Genomic DNA, 21,656 nt, shown 5'->3' with positions numbered 1-21,656 from the left:
AACATGTATGCTTTCCCCTTCAGAACTATTTGAATCATATTCATAACTGGATGAGTAACAACAAAGCATCTTTTCCGAATCTGAAGCCATTGTTTCGATTTTAGAGCAAGACAAGACGTCTTGGCGTGACACCACGAACAAGGGGGCGGGACCTTCTGAAACTGGCCACTTCCGGTTTCGATTTTTGCAGTTTCAGCACACTTGAAGTCATTTTTATTGGTGTTTTGGCTTTGACTAAAAATATCATACTGCGTGTTTTGGATATTTTAGATGCTATGAAACGTTTTTCTGATGTCAGTTAGGAAACAAAAAGAAGTACAGATGACGGCTGAAGAAACCCTTTCCTCGAAAGCAACACTTGATTGAAGATTAACAGAAGGTTGAATATTAATTTAAGGCCAAAAAATGGTTGAATGCCTTTGATGCGACTGCTACACTCATTATAAAATTTCGGAATTGCGCAAAATCAATTTGTGACAGTGACGTGCGGTGAGGTTCATGGCTGGTGAGGCACTGACGTCTTCAATGACGTCACCGCTCGCCTCTACTTCGTATTTGAACGGTAAATGTGAAATTTCAGCGATTTTGAAAAAAAAAAATCCTAAAACGGTGAAATTAAATGGACAAGAACTTTAAAGTACAAATCACTAAATACATCTAACTGTTTAATTAATTTTTTTCATTTGATATTTCCATGATACAGGTGAGGCACTGCCTCACCTGCCTCCACTGACTGCACGTCACTGATTTGTGATAACTCAGGCTCGATGCTTGCAGTACTTGCCACTGTTAAACGTATTCCGATGCCACCATCAAAATGTGCGTAACAGTCAATCCTGCTCATACTATGCTGTTTGACTTTGAAGGAGAACCCCACGAGTGTGGATCGGAAGATTTTAAGTACACCAACCTGAGACCAGATTTGAAATCTGTTCCGCTGTTTGACGCGAATGAAAGATATTTTCTCGATGGATCACGTTATCGGGATCATGTCGGCAACCATGCTGTGATTGCAGTAGTTAAACAGGAAGAAAATAGCTTCAGGACAGTGAAGGCAGAAAGCTGCGTGCAACCATGTTCAGCGCATCGAGCAGAGTTGAAAGTGATGACAGAAACCTGTAAGTTGGCGAAAGGGAAAGTATTAAATGCCTATAGCTGTATACACATTCGCCATATGCGGGTGGAGTGAACCATTTGCGTTAGGTTTGTTGTCTTTAGTTATTATACATTTGCTTATTATTAATGATAAGTTGATTATGCTTGCAATGACTAACGTGTATGCTTTTAATTAAAATAGTACAATGCTGTTAATGAACCTATGCTCATATTTATAATTAATATAAAACTGCTCATACATTTACTCAGTAGGGATATATATATATATATATATATATATATATATATATATATATATATATATATATATATATATATATATATATATATATATACACACACACACACACACACACACACACACACTGTCCAGACATGGCCGTGCCGGACTCTGCTATGAAACCTGAGGGCAGGGACCTATCATAGCAGAGTCCGGCAACGCCATGTCTGGACAGTAGGGATATACGTATATGTATATCTAGGGACGAAACTACCAGTAAGACTTTAGTTCGCTGAAGAAGCATCTTGGATAAGAAGCGAAACGTCCGACATCTTGAAAGAAGTACAGATGACGGCTGTAGAAACCTTTTCATTTAATGATTAATCATCTCATGAAATGAAGCTTTAATTTCCCAAGACACTGACGATATAATTAGAAAAATACAACTTCATTAGAAATCTCCCTCAAGGGAACTACCCTACTCACAAAATAGTTTGAAAAAATAGATCTCCTTAGTTTTCACATTGTTCCAAAAGTTCAGGCACTAAAGATAAAAGTATGGCAGTGACATATTACGTATTCTTTTTTTGTACTCCAAGCCATTCATTGGACAAGATGTGTGACAGTTGTCACCTACACCAAAGAGAAGACAAAATCAACATGAGCAAACATTGGCATGGTCACGCCCAGATTATTCAATCATTGTAATGTTCCTCGATAAACCACAGCGACACACACGTCAACAGGTCAGTGAAGTCTAATGAATTCAATGGATGTTAGACAAAGGTTTGATGTCACAGTGCTCTTGAAACATTGAAAATCGGCATAGGTAGGAAGCAACAGGGAGTGATAACTACTATATATAGTACACAACATATCTTCCACTCCAACTATCAATAAACAGCTGAGTCCTAGAAGGTATTGAAATTGTTATTTAGAGGTCATTTCAAAGCTGTCTTTAAAACAGGTGTACCGTAACGTCAGCAGTGGTGGTAGTCTGACCAAACGCTGGCTCTCAAAACGACTGAATTCGCTGCTGTGCAAATTCAACTACCCTTTCCAATACATTTGATTGACTGGGCTAATTGTTAAGCCATCTCAAGTCAAAACGACTGGATTTCCATATCCCCGGTGTAGTCGATCTGGCTGAAATAAGCAGAGTTATTTGAATTCAAGTTCTTCCCCAGGCAGATTGACTCGTTGGAGTTGGTGTCAAAGGGTTAAATGCAGTATGTCGAAATCAAACATTTGCAACATTGTTGTTTGTATTGGATTGCACACTCGCTGCTATTGAATGGCGGAACATTGCGTATAACTGCTCTGAAGGCTGCACTCTTTTTCACATAGAACCAATGGAATAGATTTGCATTTTCTTTTTCAAGAACACCAGCCAGGATTCTCTATTGTCTGTTGTTCCACACTGCCTCCCTCTATTGGCACTGTGGGTAATTATTTCATGGTGGAAGAGGCTCGGAAGTAGGAGACAAACTTAAAGCAGAGGCTCACTACAAAGTACCAGATGTTTCGAGCCATCTGAGACCGGGCAATAAAAATGCGCCAGATGAGCACCACTAGGATAGTGTTGAAAGTGTAGCGGATATTCCTCAGCCTAGGAAAAAAACACATAGAACAACACTTTTAGAATTAGTATGCATGATGAGAAAAAAAGACCACACATACACACATTTTTCCCCTCATGCTGTTAGTAGAAGTTGCTTGAATAAATCACTGGAATGTATTTTCCAAAGCACTGAAACATTCCGGTTGCGTAGGTTTCAATGAAATTAAACGACCGTATTTTCCAGTGTATCAGGCGCATGGTGTATTTTCAAACATTTCCCATATATAAGGTGCACAGTCAATGAATGAAAATGGTTTTCCAAATATAACATATCAATATATAAACATTTTCCAAATTATAAAGCACACCACAATTTAAAGCTCTAAAATAGAGGCTGGGGTTCCGCACTACTTCTTCAAGGGAGAAACAGAGTGGCTGCTGACACTCGTTGTGAGAACTGTTGTGGCTCAGTATTACTTCACATATAAGGCGCACCTGCGTATAAGGCGCGGGCTCATCTTTTGAAGAAAATCCAGGCTTTTGGGTGTGCCCTGTACACCGGAGAATACGGTAAATGGACCAACAGATAAAGTCAGAATACTTATCTGTCATCCATTTTATGTTTGGTGGTAGAAATAAATGCATGGTGAATGCAAAGCACTTACTTGTTCAGGTGCTTGCGTGCGGCAGGCAGGCCTGACAGCTCTTCATTCAGGACATATTTTTTAGTGCCCATGCAGTAATTTTCCATGTACTCTGCCCAGTTCAGCTGACGCACATCGAAATTAAACACCTACAGCAACGAAATGGAGAAATATTGCAGTGCCAACTTGGCAAATCTAAAATCTGAATCTTTTGAAATGAACACGATTCGATAAGGATATGTGCTATAATAAATAATCTGTTCAATGAAGAATCAGCTTTCTCAGGGCCGGAGAGCGGTCACAGTCACAAGCCAAACCTGCAGCCGGCTCCTCGCCTCAGCAGTGGACTACAAGCTACGTATGGACCTGTGCAAGAAGCTTAGGTATCCAGTCTATGACACAACCCAATATCTTTATGGCAAGTGCGGTTGACTGAAATGACAGTTCTTGGAATGACCGCATCGAGGAGTCGAATGAGCGAAAGCGGTTAAAAAACAACAAGAGCAGAAAAAGGAGGTGGGGAGTCACCGTAGGCCTTTGCTGACCGCTCATTGTGCAAGGTGTTCACTCCACTTGGCTCATAGGTGCAGAAAAAAGGAAGAACACCACGGAGATTGCCCTAGATCAGCAGGAGCAATCTGCGGGCCAATTCTACTGGAACACAAACCAGGCTCTGATCAAGCCTTGCTGGGTCATCGTCAGGGAGGGGGTATGAGGTTGGAAGACCTGATCTCAGCAACATCATTGGTGATATGTCCCAGTCCATCATAGAATGTTATCTCGCACTGTGTAATGTCAATCTGACAATGACAATGATATTCACACACTTCCTTTCGTTCTTTTAGGAAGACTCTTTGACTATGTGGTGGCTTTCAAATCAAATTATCTGCATTGCTGGATGTACATGACACACCGATTTGGGTTAGTACCTTCTGATTGAAATAACTCCTTGTTGAGATGTACAGGGTGTTCGCGATGCATTTAGGAGAATAAAGACTCGAGATGGTCCTTCTAATTTAGCTCAAACAAGTGGGATGTTTATTTGACGGAGCACAGAGAGCAGCAGCTTCTCGTCAGCATTGAACAAGAATTGTTTTCGCCGTCAAAGGACCCGATGTAGCGCTGTGGCTGGGTTGCCAGATCCGCTCAACAAAATCCAGCATTATGCCTCATTTATCTTCATCAAGAATATATTACAGCATTATACAAAATGAGGATACAAAATAAAACGGTTTCTTAACACTCTTCATTTCTTAAAGTGCCTGAAAAGTGATACTGAAACGTTCATTTGACAAAAAAGACTATTGCTAATAACTGTAAAAAAAAAAGCATACACAAAATCAAGCCATTGTCACCACTTTCAGTGATGTGGGTGTTTTGGCTGAAGAGCGCATGGGGCCAGATCTGGCCCCCGGGCTTTGAGTTTGACACCTGTGCTTTAAATTGCTAAAAAGCATGAATGGTGGTTATCTACATGTGCCCCACGATTGGCTGGCAAACAGTTGAGGGGTTTTCCCCACCCGCGGCTGAGACAGCCCGGAGAGGCTCCAGCAGGCCAGTGACCCGCATTAGGATAAAGAGACTGTAGGGGTCGAGAAAAGACCTCCGTTAGTCTAACGGTAGTTAACGGTAGATAACGGTAGTCTAATCGACTTGGTAGTCGACTAGACTACCAAGTCAGTAGAGGGCGCTACGCGCCTGTGAATGGAACAGAGGAAGACAATGTTGGCTCAGCTCACTCACGCATGCGCAGTCAGTAATAAATCGCTGTCGCTGTGTAAAGCTGAGTAACACACGTTTGTCTCGTGTCGTCTCTTCCTCATCGTGATACGTTTGGTATCCCCTAGGCCTGAGGCCGGTTACAAGAACACAACATGGAAGGATGGATAAACTGTGGTAAAGTGTCAAGTGATCGAAGAATCCTACATTCATGTGCAAAGTCACAGGCAAAATATCAATGTGTTTATGTTGACAATGCTTCTGAAGCACTTAATTTATTCAGACACTCCATATATATAAATAAATGAATAAACATCTACGGTATATGAAAGCCAATTGCGATTTGAAAATTGCATTCGATGCCATTTCTTCTGCCGTGCTTTGAGGACTCAAATGAGCATTCCATTGAATAAGTTGACCTCATAATTTCTTTTTCCAAACGGATGTTTGTCGTCTGGCAATGATTTTTGTCATGAAAACATTAACATATAGTAGTCTGCGGACTAGCCTAATTTACTCCAAGAGTGGAGTCAGGATACATGTGACAGTGAGTGGATATCTTTCTGTCCGTTCATGATTCTCTTACCTTTTTATCCTCAGGGGTCATGTGGGCCAGCAACATGGGTACGTTGTCGATGCTCCACACCCATGAGTGACTAGTAAAATATTCCAGAACCATCATGGCTCTATGAAGGCGGGTGATTGTCTTCATCATCCTTTAGATAAGAAACAAAGTGAGGTGAGGTGTAGAAATACTATTGAAAAGGATTGATTGTGGGATACGAGATACAGCGCAGCAGATTGTTGGCATAATTCAATGAGAGGTCGGAAAGGCAAAGCGAGGCAGAGTCGAGAAAGGCAGGATGCTGTGTAATAAGGTGTTTGTAGCTTGATCAAAAATGTGATCGAAAGGAAAATAACGGCAAGTCAGTCGTTGACAGTGGGGATCAGAAAAGTGTTTTAGTAGGATTGCTGTTATTTATAGATGAGTACATCCAGTTGAGAGAGGGTCATGAGTATGTATCGAAAGAATCACTATATTGAATAGAGATTTTAGTTGTGACAATGATTTCGAGGGTGCGAAGAGTGATTTCACTTGAAAGGTCATTTCAACTAGGCAGTGGTACGCATCGGTATGCCTTCAATAGCCTCAAGCTATCCTCACATTCAATTTAGTTTGTGGCCAATCCTCTTTGACACATCATTACAAGTGGACCAATTGCTTCATTGGTTCAAGCCTGAGTAGCAAATTAGGAGACCGTTGGTTGGTATTTTCTTGCTAATAACTAGGGATTCTTATAGTAGTTTTGAAGCTCCCACGACGTTTTGGGCATAGTTTTATGTGTACCACTCTTCTGATCAATCTAGTCTTGGTGTCATCAAGACACTGTCACGTGTTGGGTGGAGCGACACGTCAAGCAGGGAGCGATGCTACAAAATAGGTAGGAAATTTGAATTGGATTAGGGCATTTCTAACACTGGACAGGACCAAAATGAGCTTGAATAAGCACCAGCTCTGCAAAACGGACAAACATACAATTTTATTTACCACATAACAAAGTTAATGCCTTCAAAAAAGCCTTGAGAAGGGCTTTGCTGTGATTATAAGAGGAACGCAACACATTCACGTTGCCACGATTGGTTTACTCCCATTTTCTTTATTTGTTTTTCCCTTGAGGTTTCATGATGAGAAATGTTATTAATCAATTACATCAGAATGCTTTGGTAGCGCTTTAAATGAAGAAAATAACATGGGAATATCATTTTCTATCAGAATGATATCACATGATGTACAACAAAGATTCTAATGAAATCTTGTTGCTTCTGGGTGGGGTTGAACTCATCGGGAAACATTAGTATTTACTGTATATGGTAACCACATATTATGCTGCATAAAATAGGATCTTTATGTCTAATCTAATGTCTTGTGATGATCACATGAAGAACCACATCTGTCACGAAGGAATGACCGAAGCTGGACAAAGGTTCGGGTCAGCGAATTCAGGGCTTCTTCCTGCTTTAATGGAGATCGGGGAAGGGGGGGGGGGGTCCTACTAGGTGTGTAACAGAAGCCAATACGACCGACATTTTCTCCGGATCTTTTGGATCGATGGCCCCTCGTCAATAAGGCTATTATAAGTTCTCAAACTTTTACCAACAGAGAAGGAAATACACTGGAAATACGAAATGATTTGGAAATGGCCTCACCAAGAACAGTCTATTTAGGTAACCTATGTATGTTCATTTGTGATATTCCAACAGAATTGGATTTTTATAGTGTCGTCTTGTCGGTAAGGAGAAAAAGCAGTAGTAATTTCTCCTGCCATAAAAGGAGGGCCAACTGAGCAGTTTAAACGGAAAGCAAACATTCAATCTAAAATAATCGTCCCTAAAATTAGGCAAGAAAGGCCTCCGGAGGCTTATCAAAGACCTGATGAAGATCATCATCGGATCTCTGCTGGACCCTCTTCAGTTTGCCTGTCGAGCACTCAGGTCTGTGGTGGATGCAGTCAATATCGGACTGCGCCACAACTTCGACTTCCTCGACAACACAGGAACCTACATGAGGATCCTGTTTGTGGACTTTAGCTCTGTGTTCCATCATCCTGGAACTCCTCACCCCCAAACCTCTCCAGCTTGGTGTGTCCCCTACAATCTGTCAGGGGAACCTCAGCTTCCAGACGGGACGGACACAACAGGTGAGACTGGGAAAAATATTATCATCAACACGCACCATGAGCACTGGAGCCCCACAGGGAGGCGTCCTCTCTCCATTGCTCTTATCTCTCTACACGACAGCACCACAACACACCCAGCTGTCAAATTCATCAAGTTTGCAGACGGCACCACGGTCATTGGTCTCATCAAAGACGGCGAGGAGTCTGCATATCGACAACAAGTGGAGCAGAGGGAACACTGGAGCTGCCGTCCTAGAGCCGTCCTAGAGCCTAGAACCTAGAGCTGAACACGCTCAAGACGGTAGAGATGATCGGGACTTCAGGAAACACCACAGCTGCCCCTCACCCGTTCCAACTGCCCCGTGTCAACCGTCGAGACTTTCAAGTTTCTGGGAATCACAGTCTCCCAGGACATGAAGTGAGAGGTCAACACCAACTCCATCCTGAGAAAGGCCCAACAGTACAGTACTTCCTTAGGCTGCTAAAGAAGGTGCTACGACATTTCTACACGGCTGTCATCGAATCGATTCTGGCTTCTTCCATCACGGTATGGTTCAAGGCACGCCACAAAAATGGACAAAATCCGACTTCAATGGGCAGTTAGGATGGCGGAAAAAAAATCATTGGCACCGCCCTACCCACTCTCGAGGACTTACACACTGCAAGAATCAAAACAAGAGCGCGGAAAATCCTATTGGACCCTCCGCACCCTGCCCACCACCTTTTCCAGCTACTCCCCTCAGGCAGGCGCTGCCGATCCACGCGCACCAAATCCAGCAGGCATTTAAACGGCTTCTTCCCCCAAGCCATTAACTCTATAAACAGGAATCCAAATGTAACTGTATAGTGCCTCTTTACGATTTTTTAAATGATGATACTAGTGCAGCGTGTTCTACCGGAGACCAATTCCTTGTATGTTCTACATACTTGGGAATAAAGATGATTGCAGTTCAAGACTCAGCTTACTTCTCCCAATATACACTATTCAATAGCTCTCCTTTGGACATGTCCATCTCAGTCTTGTCTCTCGAACTTATGTACTCATTCTTGATCCGATCAAACCTGGTCACTCACAAAGAAAACCTCAACATCTTCATCTCAGCTACTGTGTCCAGACTAAACATGATGGCTGGTCTCAGCACAGTTTTATACCTTTCCTTTCATCCTTGCTGAAACTCTTCTATCACACATCACACCAGAAATTTTTCTCCAGCTGAACCAGCCTGTCTGTACATGCTTCTTCTTCTCTTTTTCAAAAATGTCATTGCTCTGAGCAGTCCACACCAAGTAATTAAAAACGTCCACCTTCTTTATCTCTTTTCCCCGTAACCCCACTCTTGTACTTGGGTCCCGATCATTCACACATCGTCTTGCTGTGACTGACCTTCATTCTTCTCCTTTCCAGGGAAAACCACCACCTCTCTAGTTTCTCCTCCACCTGTTCCCTGTACTCGCTATATCACAATGTCAGCTGCAAACATCATCGTCCAAGGAGATTATTGTCTAACATTGTCAGCCTGTCCATTACTATAGTGAATAAGAAGGGGCTCATAGCAGACCCCTGATGAAGTCCCACCTCCACCTTGAATTCCTCAATCAAAGTGTGAGATGTTTTCAAAATGGGTCTCTATGGAATTCATGTCATCCATACGAAAAAAATAACATGGGAATTAGTGCCACAAGAGGAATCATGCACGATGATGGTTTTGCACACATTTCCAGTTCAAACGTAGTGTCATTGTCAGTAGTCTGGACGGGAGACTCGCAGCACGTTGAAAGTGTCATCACATAAGCACTGAGGTGTGAATATGCTCTTGCAACATATGTCATGTTTAACAAATTCAAGAGTACTTGAATACACACTGAATACACTGTCTGAATATTCGCCAAGGAACACACTGAACCGAGTCTATCTGACTAAATGTGTGACGGGGTTTTCGTGCAAAAAGTGGGCCGACTACCAAGGAGCGGAAAAAGTGGTCATTTAACCTTATCAAGGCTTTTGGCCTTTCAGCCCGAGATAGAAGTCATAGAGCAGAGCGGGCTGACAAGTGTCCACTCCTGATTAGTAAAAGGGTTGCAGCGGAGATTGACATTGGGCCTTCTGAAGGCTTGCTCTAAAGGATTGGTCTTGAAGCTCATGTTTCTCCAGTTCTCTGTAGGAGAAAGACATGACAAACAAGAAGGCGAAAAATTGGAGGCAGTTTATAATCCATGATCTCCCCTCTTGTGGTTCGTGAAGGACAAACCCATTTGTGTCATGCTATTAACAATGTTAGCTTGTTTAAAACATCATGCAGTGAACATTTGAAGCGCAAATGATTTCTGAAATGAAAACAGGGTGAATTAAATGCATCTAAAGTCACCATGACAAATTCAGGAGCGAAGCAAGGCAGACGGGAAAAAAGAACATTAAAACCTCAGTTGGGTTTCCAAAGGAATAGCCGCACTTATAGGCCAACTTTCAATCATTTATTGAGGCTGAAATGACATGACTTAGATACTGTAGATGTCCATTCTATTTGAAAAGTCAACCGGGCATTAACCATTGCTTGCGGTAGAATGTAAAGCGTGTATCAACCAGTAAGAACCCCCCCACATAAACTGAGGTCTGCCTGAGTGATACATTTTTGAAATGACAAGCATTGCATTACACATGAACAGCGTAGTTCACTGACAAAGTTAAGCAGCAGAAAGGTCTGTCTGTGTGTGTGTGTGTGTGTGTGTGTGTGTGTGTGTGTGTGTGTGTGTGTGTGTGTGTGTGTGTGTGTGTGTGTGTGTGTGTGTGTGTGTGTGTGTGTGTGCGCGCGCGCGCGAGTGTATGTAGAGGGAGGTTTCTGGGAATTTGTGAATACGGTGAGAATAAGAGGTTACCTGGGTTCTCGTCCAATCAGCCTGAGGTACACATCATACAAGAAGGCTGGAGCCTTGTGGCTCACAGCGATCCAGTACTGATTGATTAGATGATTGGATGTGAGATTAACATTGGGCCGACGGAAAGCCTGATCGAGAGGATTCCTCTTGAAAGTAGATATTACATGGTATTCTAAAAAAAACAAAAAGTCATCAACAATGAGTGTAAGATGTGTTGTATGATTTGTAGTTTTCCCCAGAGCTGTGGCATTTAGATTTTTTTCATGTACATTCACATTTTACTTTCAATTGAACCATTCAACTATTATTTTGAATTGTCAACATAGTGGCTGCTAAGACAACATATCGGACTCGCTGACACTGCCTCGAGGATCCTACAAATGTTGTCAAAGGTGTGGAAGATATGTTGTATCATATTTTCTCTTCAATAAAAATTCAAATGTAGATTATGCTAGCCACTTTGACTATGTTTGATTTAATGGTGGTCCCATTTTAAGTGATTGGAAAATTGTTCTTGAAAAAAAAACCCTCACATTTCTTTAACATTTGCATTTTGAATGTTTTCAGTAAAACTCAAAACTTGACACCCTGTTCATCATCTTGAGAGTCTTTATGACATTATTTTCAATAATTCATAAGAACGACTCAATAAATTGAAATACGACTGACTAACCGCAGTGTCTGAAACTCATGACAAAAACTTAGCGGACACCAGGGCAGACAACTCTGAAAAGTTGCCTGCACAGTCATTAAGTTGCCTGCCCCATTTTTCACAACTTGAAACACAATAAGGCAACTAATCGCAAAAAAAATCATTGTTACAAATAATTAAGGATTGATAATCAGAATATATAACAGAACAACACTTTAAAATGTACCTACTACAAATTCTCCCTTGCTTAATTGATGTTAAATATCCCTTGCTGATGATTTTCCCCCAGTTGTCGTTTGTCCATACACTGTTTGGCAAGTTGCACAATGCAATGTTTGCGTTGCGTCGTCTGCTACAAGCCACGTGAACTCCTCTTTCCACCATGCTTTCAATGTACCTTTACGTTTTGTAGCGTCATAAATTTGGTTAGCTTCTCTTGAATCTTTCTTTTGGGCTGAGGTTTTGGCTTGATTCCTAACCACTTATGCATTTTTCTTGTGTTCTTTGTGCCTCTACTTTGGAAAATGAGATGCAAATGCACCCGGAAGCACAAAGTTATTCGATCCAGGCTTCTGATTGGCTGCCGAGTATGCAAATTGCCAAACGAACCGAAATTCCGAAATTGCCAAAGCGAACGAAGATTGCGAAATTGGAATAAAGCAAATGTTTGATTTGAAAAAAAATGTGTTGTCGGCCACCAGGGAGGGCGGAGACGTTCTGGAGGTTGTGCGTCCGGCCGGGCAGGTGTTATTTCATCCACTGCTAATCGCATGCATGAAAATGTGTCGCGCTTAATTCATGCACTCAGATTGTGAGATTATTGAATGACACCACAAAGTGGAATGTGTGAAAAAAATAATGTGAATGTAATATTTCAAGTCATGGAAGAACCTCTGTAGACATTTGAAACAAAGATTTTAACCACATAACATTTAACAATGACTGATTAATTCATTTAGCCAGAATCCACAGAAAACAGGAGAACAAATGTTTGTTCCCAGGTCGAGGGAAGCAGACATTGTGCAAAACTTGAAAATCTCTCTATGCTGTCATATTATTTGTTATTTAGTTTTTTTTTGTTCTTTTGACTTCAAGACGGCGCCGCGAGAGTGGCTGCCTTTCCAGCAGCTCATGTACAGTAAAGTCTCGTTATATCGATATCGGATATATCGATAGTCCCGGTTATATCGATACTATTTCTATGCACGCACGGAGAAAATTACATGCAAACAGGGTCGGATATATCGATAGTCCCGGTTATATCGATATTTTTTCGGACTCCCTTGAATATCGATATAACGAGACTTTACTGTATTTCGTTTTTCTACTTTCATTCCTTTCATCACTTTGCTGCTGTGAAATGTAAATTTCTCCACTGTGAGACTAATAAAAGCATATCCAATCCAAGTTTCTCCAATCCAGACCGACAGCACCACTGCCCGAGGCTGTCTTAGGCTGTTTAGATAACAAGAGAGAGCCATACCAACTTCTCCCCAGCGAAATGGGTTGATGCCACCAGTCGTGCAGTTGTAAACCAGGATGGATTTGGGCCTACAACAAGATATCAAAACTTTCATTATAAGCACTATGACAATTCTCTTCCAGATTTCATTTATTTTTCATTCATTCATTCATCTTCTGGACCGCTTTATCCTCACGAAGGTCGTTGGGGGTGACGGAGCCTATCTCAGCCGTCTGCGGGCACTAGGCGGCGGACACCCTGAATTAGTTGCCAGCCAATCACAGGGCACACAGGCAAAAAAAAAAAAAAAAAACATTTTATTTTAAAAGAGTAAGAGTGACAGATAGCGATAGAGATAAAGAGATATAGTGAAAGAGAGATAGTGAAAGTAAGAGAGAGAGAGAGAGTGATAGAGATAGATAGAGAGAGATAGATAGATAGATAGATAGATAGATAGATAGATAGATAGATAGAGAGCCTGATAGGTAGATAGATAGAGAGATAGATAGATAGATAGATAGATAGATAGATAGATAGATAGATAGATAGATAGATAGATAGATAGATAGATAGATAGATAGATAGATAGATAGATAGATAGATAGATAGATAGATAGATAGATAGATAGATAGATAGATAGATAGATAGATAGATAGATAGATAGATAGATAGATATAGATAGATAGATAGATAGATAGATAGATAGATAGATAGAGAGCCTGATAGGTAGATAGATAGAGAGCCTGATAGGTAGATAGATAGAGAGAGCAATAGATCTATCGCTAGACAGACAGACAGACAGATAGATAGATAGATAGATAGATAGATAGATAGATAGATAGATAGATAGATAGATAGATAGATAGATAGATAGATAGATAGATAGATAGATAGATAGATAGATAGATAGATAGATAGATAGTAACTCGCTCACGTGTATGCCAATCTCTGGTTGAACCTCTTCCCCTGATTTGGCAGCCTGGGGCCCTTCACCTCGGAATTTGTGTTGTACCTCATCAATCTCAAGTTGTGATCTCCGTTTGTGGATATTGGAACACTGAGCTACTAGTTGTTTCGTGGTCAACCGTGACTGTGGGTGTCGAAGTAACCATTCAGCCCACATTCTCTGCATGCAACCCCTCTGAATCGGGTTACTTGAGTAGTGGCATTCCAACAGAGCCATGTTATCGCATGTTGCCCATCTCCGCTTTGTTCCAGTAGCTCATTTTTCATGAAGGTGCTCTGGTTCCCCAGCACCTGCCGCAGACCTTGTTTGGCCCGGCGACGTCTGAGCCTGCATGTCATCCATTTTATGTTCTCTCATCATTATGAGGTAGGCATTAGCGTGAAGGGTCTTGCCCAGGGACCCACACTGGATGGTGTTATGTGCTCATTTTTGCCCCAAGCGGGATTTGAACCTGTATGCCAACTCGATATACGTACAGGTAACATACGTCTGTGTAAGCTCTCAGTCGTACAGGAGTGGTCCATCGATGAGAAGGTTTCTTCAGCCGTCATCTGTACAAAAGTGAAGGTTTCGGACGTTTCGCCTCCTATCCAAGAGGCTTCGTCAGCGAACTAAAGTCTGACTGGTCGTATCGGCCCCATTTATATATCCCTAATACGATACGACCAGTCAGACTTTAGTTCGCTGACGAAGCCTCTTGGATAGGAGGCGAAACGTCCGAAACCTTCACTTTTGTACAGATGACGGCTGAAGAAACCTTCTCATCGAGGTACAGGTAACATCCGACTTACGACCGAGTTCCGTTCTGACCAATCGGTCGTAAGTCAAAATGGCATAAATATATTCAAAATGTCGAATAGAGACTCTGTGCTAAATGACTTACAAAGGATCTGATTGGCACGCCACAGAGGCAGGCGGGTGTGGGTCTGGGTCGACGGTGTTCTAACGGTTGCCCTCTCCGTGGCCTTACCTGGCTATCCGCGCCGACAAATAATGTTGCGATCTTGATATATCACATTGCATTTTTTTTAATGAATCAATTCACTTGTACTAAGACAGCATTCAAAATGAACTGTCACAATTGTCCACACTCCTATGTTATTACATTTGCTTCCACATCTGATTGGGTGAGCAATCAGGTTTTTTTTCTTCAGTTTTGCTTGTGTAATCCTTCAGAAAATCTTACCCAATTTCCGAGTTTCCTACCTGTTCTTTCGTTGTGATCCAGAATACCAGGCAGCAGCCAGTGTAGCATTGATGACTACATCGACAGGCACCAAGTCAGCCACTGCATCATTAGATGCTCTCATTGTACGTAGGATCCCTTTACCTGCCTAAGGAGGGATAAAAATTGATGAATACATTTATTAACCTCGAAATTCTTATACAGATATTCTGTTAATTGCCACAGGGTTTAGTTCCAAAAATAAACACATTCTTGTCACACTAAAATGCATTCATTGTTCGAACTGATCTATCCTCACCACGGTCGAGGGGGGAACTGAAGCCTATCCCATCTGTCTTTGAGCACTAGGCGGGAGGCGCCCTGAACCGGTTCCCAGCCAACAGGGCACACAGAAATGAACAACCACTTGCGCTCCATACTCACACCTAGGGACAATCTGGAGTGTTCAATCAGCCCGCCGTTCATATTTTTGGAGTCTGCGGGGAGAGCACGCAAACTCCACAAAGAGAGACCGCAGAGGGAATTGAACCCTCTGCACTGTGAGGTTGACAAGCCAACCACGGGACCACGGGCCGTTATTAAAATCATTGAAAGTGTGTTTTTTTTATATGTGAGAGGAAACTGAGGAACCAGAAAAAAACCCACGGGGAGAACACCCAAACTCCACACAGGAAAGCCAGAGCTGGAATTGAATTTGGTACCTCTGCACTGTGACGTGAGCTTACTAAGTAAAGTGGAAGGATTTGAGGCCACAGCAAGTCACATTTCTATTTGGATTTTAGTTTCTTTTGATAAATAAAATCTGTATTTTTGAACGACAGTTTCGATTTGATTGACATGTCTTTGTGAGCTACAGTATGAAAATTGGTGTGAAACATCAACAAAATATAGGAATAAAAATACAAATGGTGGAAAATATTATTTGATTTACTGTAGTGAATACTCCCTTGTACTAAACCACATTTGCAGTGTTCAATCTGTTCATATAACAGAATTTTCTTTTGTGGGAAATGACGATGGTAAATGTCATGGATGAAACTGTAAGTATGTTGATAAAATGAACATGTAACAAGACGGGCAATAAAATGCAAGAATATACTGTCCAAAAACTGTTCATGGAGTAAATTAATTCAAATTACAAAACAACAAGAATAGTCCGAAAAATGAACTAAACATGGTCAACGACGTGTACTGTAATCACACCCATACATTAAAAGATTGTACGTATTTTAATGTTTTTCCATCTCGGCAAAAAACAAACAAACAAACAAACAAAGAATGAGTATTTTGGATTATTTTGTTGGATTGATTTTTTTGGTGTATGAGAATATTTGCCTGTGTATTATACAATTTTGTTACGAGTTCCATGTAACTGTCCAGTTGATAATCACTAATGTTTAGTGATTCTTGTGCACACAGAAGGATTTTTGTTGCCATTTCCATTGCTCCCTTGCATTTCACTCCTCCTCCACAGTCATGACAGTTCTTTGTTTTAAAGCCATAATCTTCAAGTTACAAAGATAACATCTTTCATGATGACAGTCAAACGCATGTCAATCAAGACTCACTTCCATGTCATTGTTTCTAATCCACACATGCCAACTTCTAAAACAAGAAAAGCCAAGTAATACGCCGGAGTCAAGGGGCCCCAGGCCCCGGTCGGTCCAGGACGAAGTCTTGGGAAAAAATACCCATATTTCTACTTGTCAATCATGAAAATATCATGTTTGCTACTATTTTGAGGAAAACAAAACAGAAATATTTGACAATCAACCAAACATTTTGTAATAAATCCTGTTTGAAAAGTACAATGAATTGTAAGACATTGTTCGTAACTTCAAATATGCACATCTACAAACTCAAATTTGAAAGACATCCACATTAACATTATCCATTTTCAGCTTTTTTTGACCGAAGTATACCTCCTGGAAATGTTTGGGTGTATTCCTCCCGAAACGACTGTAGTTTTCCTTGAGTTTTACACTTGTTGCTTTTTCTCCGGCAGATGCCATGACATGACAATGATAAAATCCATGCAAACTCTTGATTCTCGATTCCAGGAAAAACCCGTCGCACGCGCATGGGCAATTCATCTAAAGCAGGGGGCGGGAACTCATGGCTCGCGAGCCATCTCAGGCTCTTTTGATGATTGCATCTGGCTCGCAGATAAAACTAAATATGTATTTCTCAATTTGTCGCTGGTCATTTCCTGTTTGGGCTGCAGTTGGCTGAAAGCGTAATTTTGATTGGATGATACTGATCCAGGTGCCGTTGACGTCGAAACAGGTAAACACCTCCTTTTGAATATGCCCGACGAGTAAAAAAAGATGACGACTATTGTGCAGTTCAAGTTGAATGCACCGGTTGGATTCGCCTATGTGGACAGAACAAGTTCTGCGTGACTCTAATTCGCAATGAAACAATATCATCAATGAAACAGTCCAATGTCAGCGGCACTTTGCTACATTCGCATCAATAAACTTCTGCGAGAGACAGCAGAAAACAAGCGAGCAGTATGCAGGCTAGCTTTCTTATGGACCCGGCAAGTTGACTTTCATTCCGATACGTCTGTGTAAGCTCTCAGTCGTACAGGAGTGGTCCATCGATGAGAAGGTTTCTTCAGCCGTCATCTGTACTTTTTGATGATGTCGGACGTTTCGCCTCCTATCCAAGAGGCTTCGTCAGCGAACTAAAGTCTGACTGGTCATATCGGCCCTATTTATATATCCCTAATGTCCAGACATGGCGGCGCCGGACCCAGCTATGATAGGTCCCTACTAGGTTAATCAGTGATTCTAACACTCAAGAGCAACTAAAAGGTGTCCCTTCCAATAGATACAAGAAAGAAATGATAGACTGTCTCTAAAAGTTAGAGAAAGGAAAACATATAGACAAACAGATGTATTTTAGATTATACCCGGGAGAGGCCACGCCATGTATCTATGGCCTGCCAAAAAGACTTTCTATGACTCTGTGGTGGCATCAGCTATCCACTATGGCATTGTCTGCTGGTCAGGCAGCATCACCACCCGGGACAGAAAAAGACTGGAGCGCTTTGTCAAGCGGGCCAGTTCTGTCGTGGGCTGCTCGCTGGACTCTCTAGAGGAGGTGGGCAACAGACGGACGCTAGCTAAACTAAAAGCTATGACGGACAGCCCCTCCCACCCCCTCCTGCCCATCCTGACAGCTCTGGGTAGCTCCTTTAGCCAGAGACTATTACACCCGCGCTGCAAGAAGGAGAGGTACCGCCGCTCGTTCCTACCGACTGCTGTCAGGCTTCACAATTCCCAATGATCACATGTGAAAAAAAAAACAAAAAAAAACTGGACACTTGTAAATATGGGTTGTTGCAATACATCTAAATGCATCTCTTGATTCTGCACTATGTACAGTCTTGTTTATAGAACGGTTTTTGCACATCTACATTTGCACAGTATACAGTTGACATTTTTATTTTGTTATGCTTAGAATATCTTGTTTTCTATCCTTTCACTCCCACCCCAACCCCATCCCTCTTCAATTGCTGCTGTGGACTGCAAATTTCCCCATTGCGGGACGAATAAAGGTATTCTGATTCTGATTCTGAAATACATAAAGGGATCCCCCTCACACCCATTGTTTGTAGGATTGACTCCTCTAAATACAATGTAGCCAAATATTTAAAAACTACCTTAGCTCCGTTGGTGGGTAACACAGAATATCACGTAGAGAACACCACAGGGTTTGTAGAGAGGATCAAAGACCTCATATTGGAACCTGAGGAAACTTTGGCATCTTACGGAGTGACTTCTCTCTTCACAGCTGTCCCAACCCCAGCAGCAGTCTCAGTGGTGAGGACGAGACTGCTGGCGGATGTTTCTCTGCATGAAAGAACCAAACTTAAACCAGATCACATCTGCCAATCATTGGAAATCTGCCTTTAATACTACGTATTTTCAATTTCGGGAGAAATTTTATCAACAAATTCATGGTTGTGCTATGGGCTCACCAGTTTCACCCACAGTGGCTAATCTGTACATGGAAGAGATGGAGAAACAGGCCCTCACATCCTTCCCGGGGACTAAACCTAGACACTGGTTTAGATATGTGGACGATACTTTTGTCATAATTAAAAAACAAGAAATTCAATCCTTCACAGACCACCTCAACTCTGTAGACATCAACATTAAATATACTCGTGAGGACATTAAAGAGAACCAACTAGCCTTCTTGGATTGTAAAGTAATTATAAAAGAAAACAGAGCGCTAAAAACAGGAGTCTTTAGGAAGGCTACGCACACTGACCAATATTTACTTTTTGACTCTAACCACCCTTTACAACACAAACTAGGAGTTATCAGAACACTCTAGCATAGGGCTAAACTAATACCAACTAGCATTGAAGTTAGAGAAAAGGAGTCAAAACATATCAGGAGAGCACTCACTAACTGTGGGTACCCTCAGTGGTCATTCAACAAATGTCAGAAAGAAAGAATAGGGAATGAAACCAACAATTATGAAGATACAAAAAGGAGAGGAGTAGCAGTACCTGACATTGCAGGAGTTTCTGAAAAACTACAAAGAGTCCTTTGGCAACTACTTATTTCAAACCGATAAACACGTTAAGACAAAAATTAGTGCATCTAAAAGATATGCTGCCAATTGAAAAACAAAGTAATGTAGTTTATTCAATACATTGTAAGGAATGAAAATTATAAAGAGGAATACATTGGGGAGACTCAACAAATTCTCAAAAAAAGACTATCAACATCACAGGGATAATACTAGTGGGCCTCAATCGGCAGTACATATGCACCTAAAAGCTAGCAACCACTCATTTGACGACAATGACGTTAAAATCTTAGCGAAAGAACATAGATGGTTTGAAAGGGGGTAAAAGAAGCGATTCTCATAAAACCACTAAATCCTTCATTAAACCGGTCTGGTGGGGTGAGGTTCAATTTGGATCGTTCATACAATAGCCTGCTTAGGCTTAGACGAAGCCTCTTGGATAGGAGGCGAAACGTCCGAAACCTTCACTTTTGTACAGATGACGGCTGAAGAAACCTTCTCATTGTTTCAGTCCGATAGTTTGGCTGGATTTTTACCAATGATGAGGAAGGGAAAGCCATTTATGTTAAAGGCTATCCGGTTATATTGGATTTAACTGCAGCATTTGATACAGTGGGGGCGGCCTGGTAGTCGAGTGGTTAGCACACAGCTTCACAGTGCAGAGGTCACCGGTTCGCGTCCCGGTCCGGCCTCCATGTGTGGAGTTTGCATGTTCTCCCCGGGCCCGCGTGGGTTTTCTCCGGGTCCTCCGGTTTCCTCCCACATTCCAAAAACATGCATGGCAGGCAGATTGACCACTCCAAATTGCGTGAGTGTGAGAGTGACTGTTGTACGTCTTAGTGTGCCCTGCGATTGGCTGGCAAGCAATTCAGGGTGTCCCCCGCCTCGTGCTCGAAGACAGCTGAGATAGGCTCCAGCACCCCCCGCGACCCTAATGAGGAATAAGCGCTACGGAAAATGGACGGATGGATTTGATACAGTGGCTCACAGTATTATGTTGACTCATTTGCAGCACTTGGTGAGCATTGGCCGTAGTACTCCTGAGTGATTTAGGTCCTGTTTAGCTGCCAGAATGTTTTGTGTTGGCCTTGGCTGCTCTGAGTCACATACCACCCTCTGTAATGTGATGTTGCACAGGGCTCAATTCTGGGGCCCATGCAGTTTCTCACTGTACCGTTGGGTTCCATTTTAAGGAAACAAGGTATTTACTTCCACTGCTATGCAGATGACTATGTCCCACTGAGCTAAAAAGATGCTTTCTCATAAAGGCCACTTTTATCCTGCCTGGAGGAAATCTAAAATCTAAACCTTGATGGCACAACATTTCTTGAATTTCACCGAAAAGAAGTCCTGTAGACTTGGTCCCCCGTCTCCTTTTCTTAAGTCAACTGTCTCAAATGTTGGTCTTAAATTGGACCGTGATTTTAAATTTGACCAGCAACTTGGTGCCGTTGTTAAATCCAGATGCTTTCATCTTAGATCGCTGGGGCGAAAGTAAAACGTCTTCTTATTCATGAGCACCTTGAGAGGGTAATCCATGCCTTTGTCACATCCCACCTCGATTACTTCATCACTTTACTTTGGATCTGCCAATCGTCCATTAAGTGTCTCCGGTTAGTCCAGACTGCTGCTGCTTGCCTCTTGACTGGTACTCGTAAGAGGGAGCACATAACACCTACTCTGGCATACTGTCACTGGCTCCCGGTAGACATTTTAGAGTTATTTTTAAGATCTTATTATTCATTTACAAATCTTTAAGTGGCCTGGCTCCACCTTACCTCTCGGAGCTCATCCGCCCCTACACAACTTCCCGGCGCCTGCAGTCTGCTGACCAGACATTAGTACCAAGTGCAGTTGAGTTGACTCAAGGAGTGCTCATATCTCCAGTAAAAGACCATAGATATTTTGGTATTTTCAAAGTAAGGCACGATTGGCTTCAATGTAAATTTCTCCACTGCGAGACTAATAAAGGCAAATCCAAATCCAAGACTGGTGCATCTTAAAATCTAACAATTCTGTTCTCAA

At 41.9% G+C, this 21,656-nt stretch overlaps 1 protein-coding gene across 1 annotated transcript in view; it reads right to left on the bottom strand.

Annotated features, from left to right (window-relative positions):
* Nucleotides 1-2,075: 2,075 nt before the first annotated feature.
* Nucleotides 2,076-21,656, bottom strand: part of far1 (fatty acyl-CoA reductase 1) — a 42,223-nt gene continuing 22,642 nt past the window's right edge. The window contains exons 8-13 of the mRNA XM_088995778.1: nt 15,101-15,228; nt 12,948-13,015; nt 10,813-10,984; nt 5,847-5,976; nt 3,563-3,690; nt 2,076-2,945 (exon numbers count right to left, since the gene is read on the bottom strand). Coding sequence (XP_088851904.1) covers nt 2,786-2,945; nt 3,563-3,690; nt 5,847-5,976; nt 10,813-10,984; nt 12,948-13,015; nt 15,101-15,228 — 786 coding nt within the window. The 3' untranslated portion in view covers nt 2,076-2,785. The remainder of the gene's footprint in view (nt 2,946-3,562; nt 3,691-5,846; nt 5,977-10,812; nt 10,985-12,947; nt 13,016-15,100; nt 15,229-21,656) is intronic.

The sequence above is a fragment of the Hippocampus bargibanti genome, linkage group LG05 (assembly GCF_051943395.1).
Source record: "Hippocampus bargibanti isolate YZ-2025 linkage group LG05, ASM5194339v1, whole genome shotgun sequence".
In the NCBI taxonomy this organism is placed as follows: domain Eukaryota; kingdom Metazoa; phylum Chordata; class Actinopteri; order Syngnathiformes; family Syngnathidae; genus Hippocampus; species Hippocampus bargibanti.
Note: the sequence above shows the minus strand (reverse complement) of the source record. Positions and strands in the feature narration are given on the sequence as shown.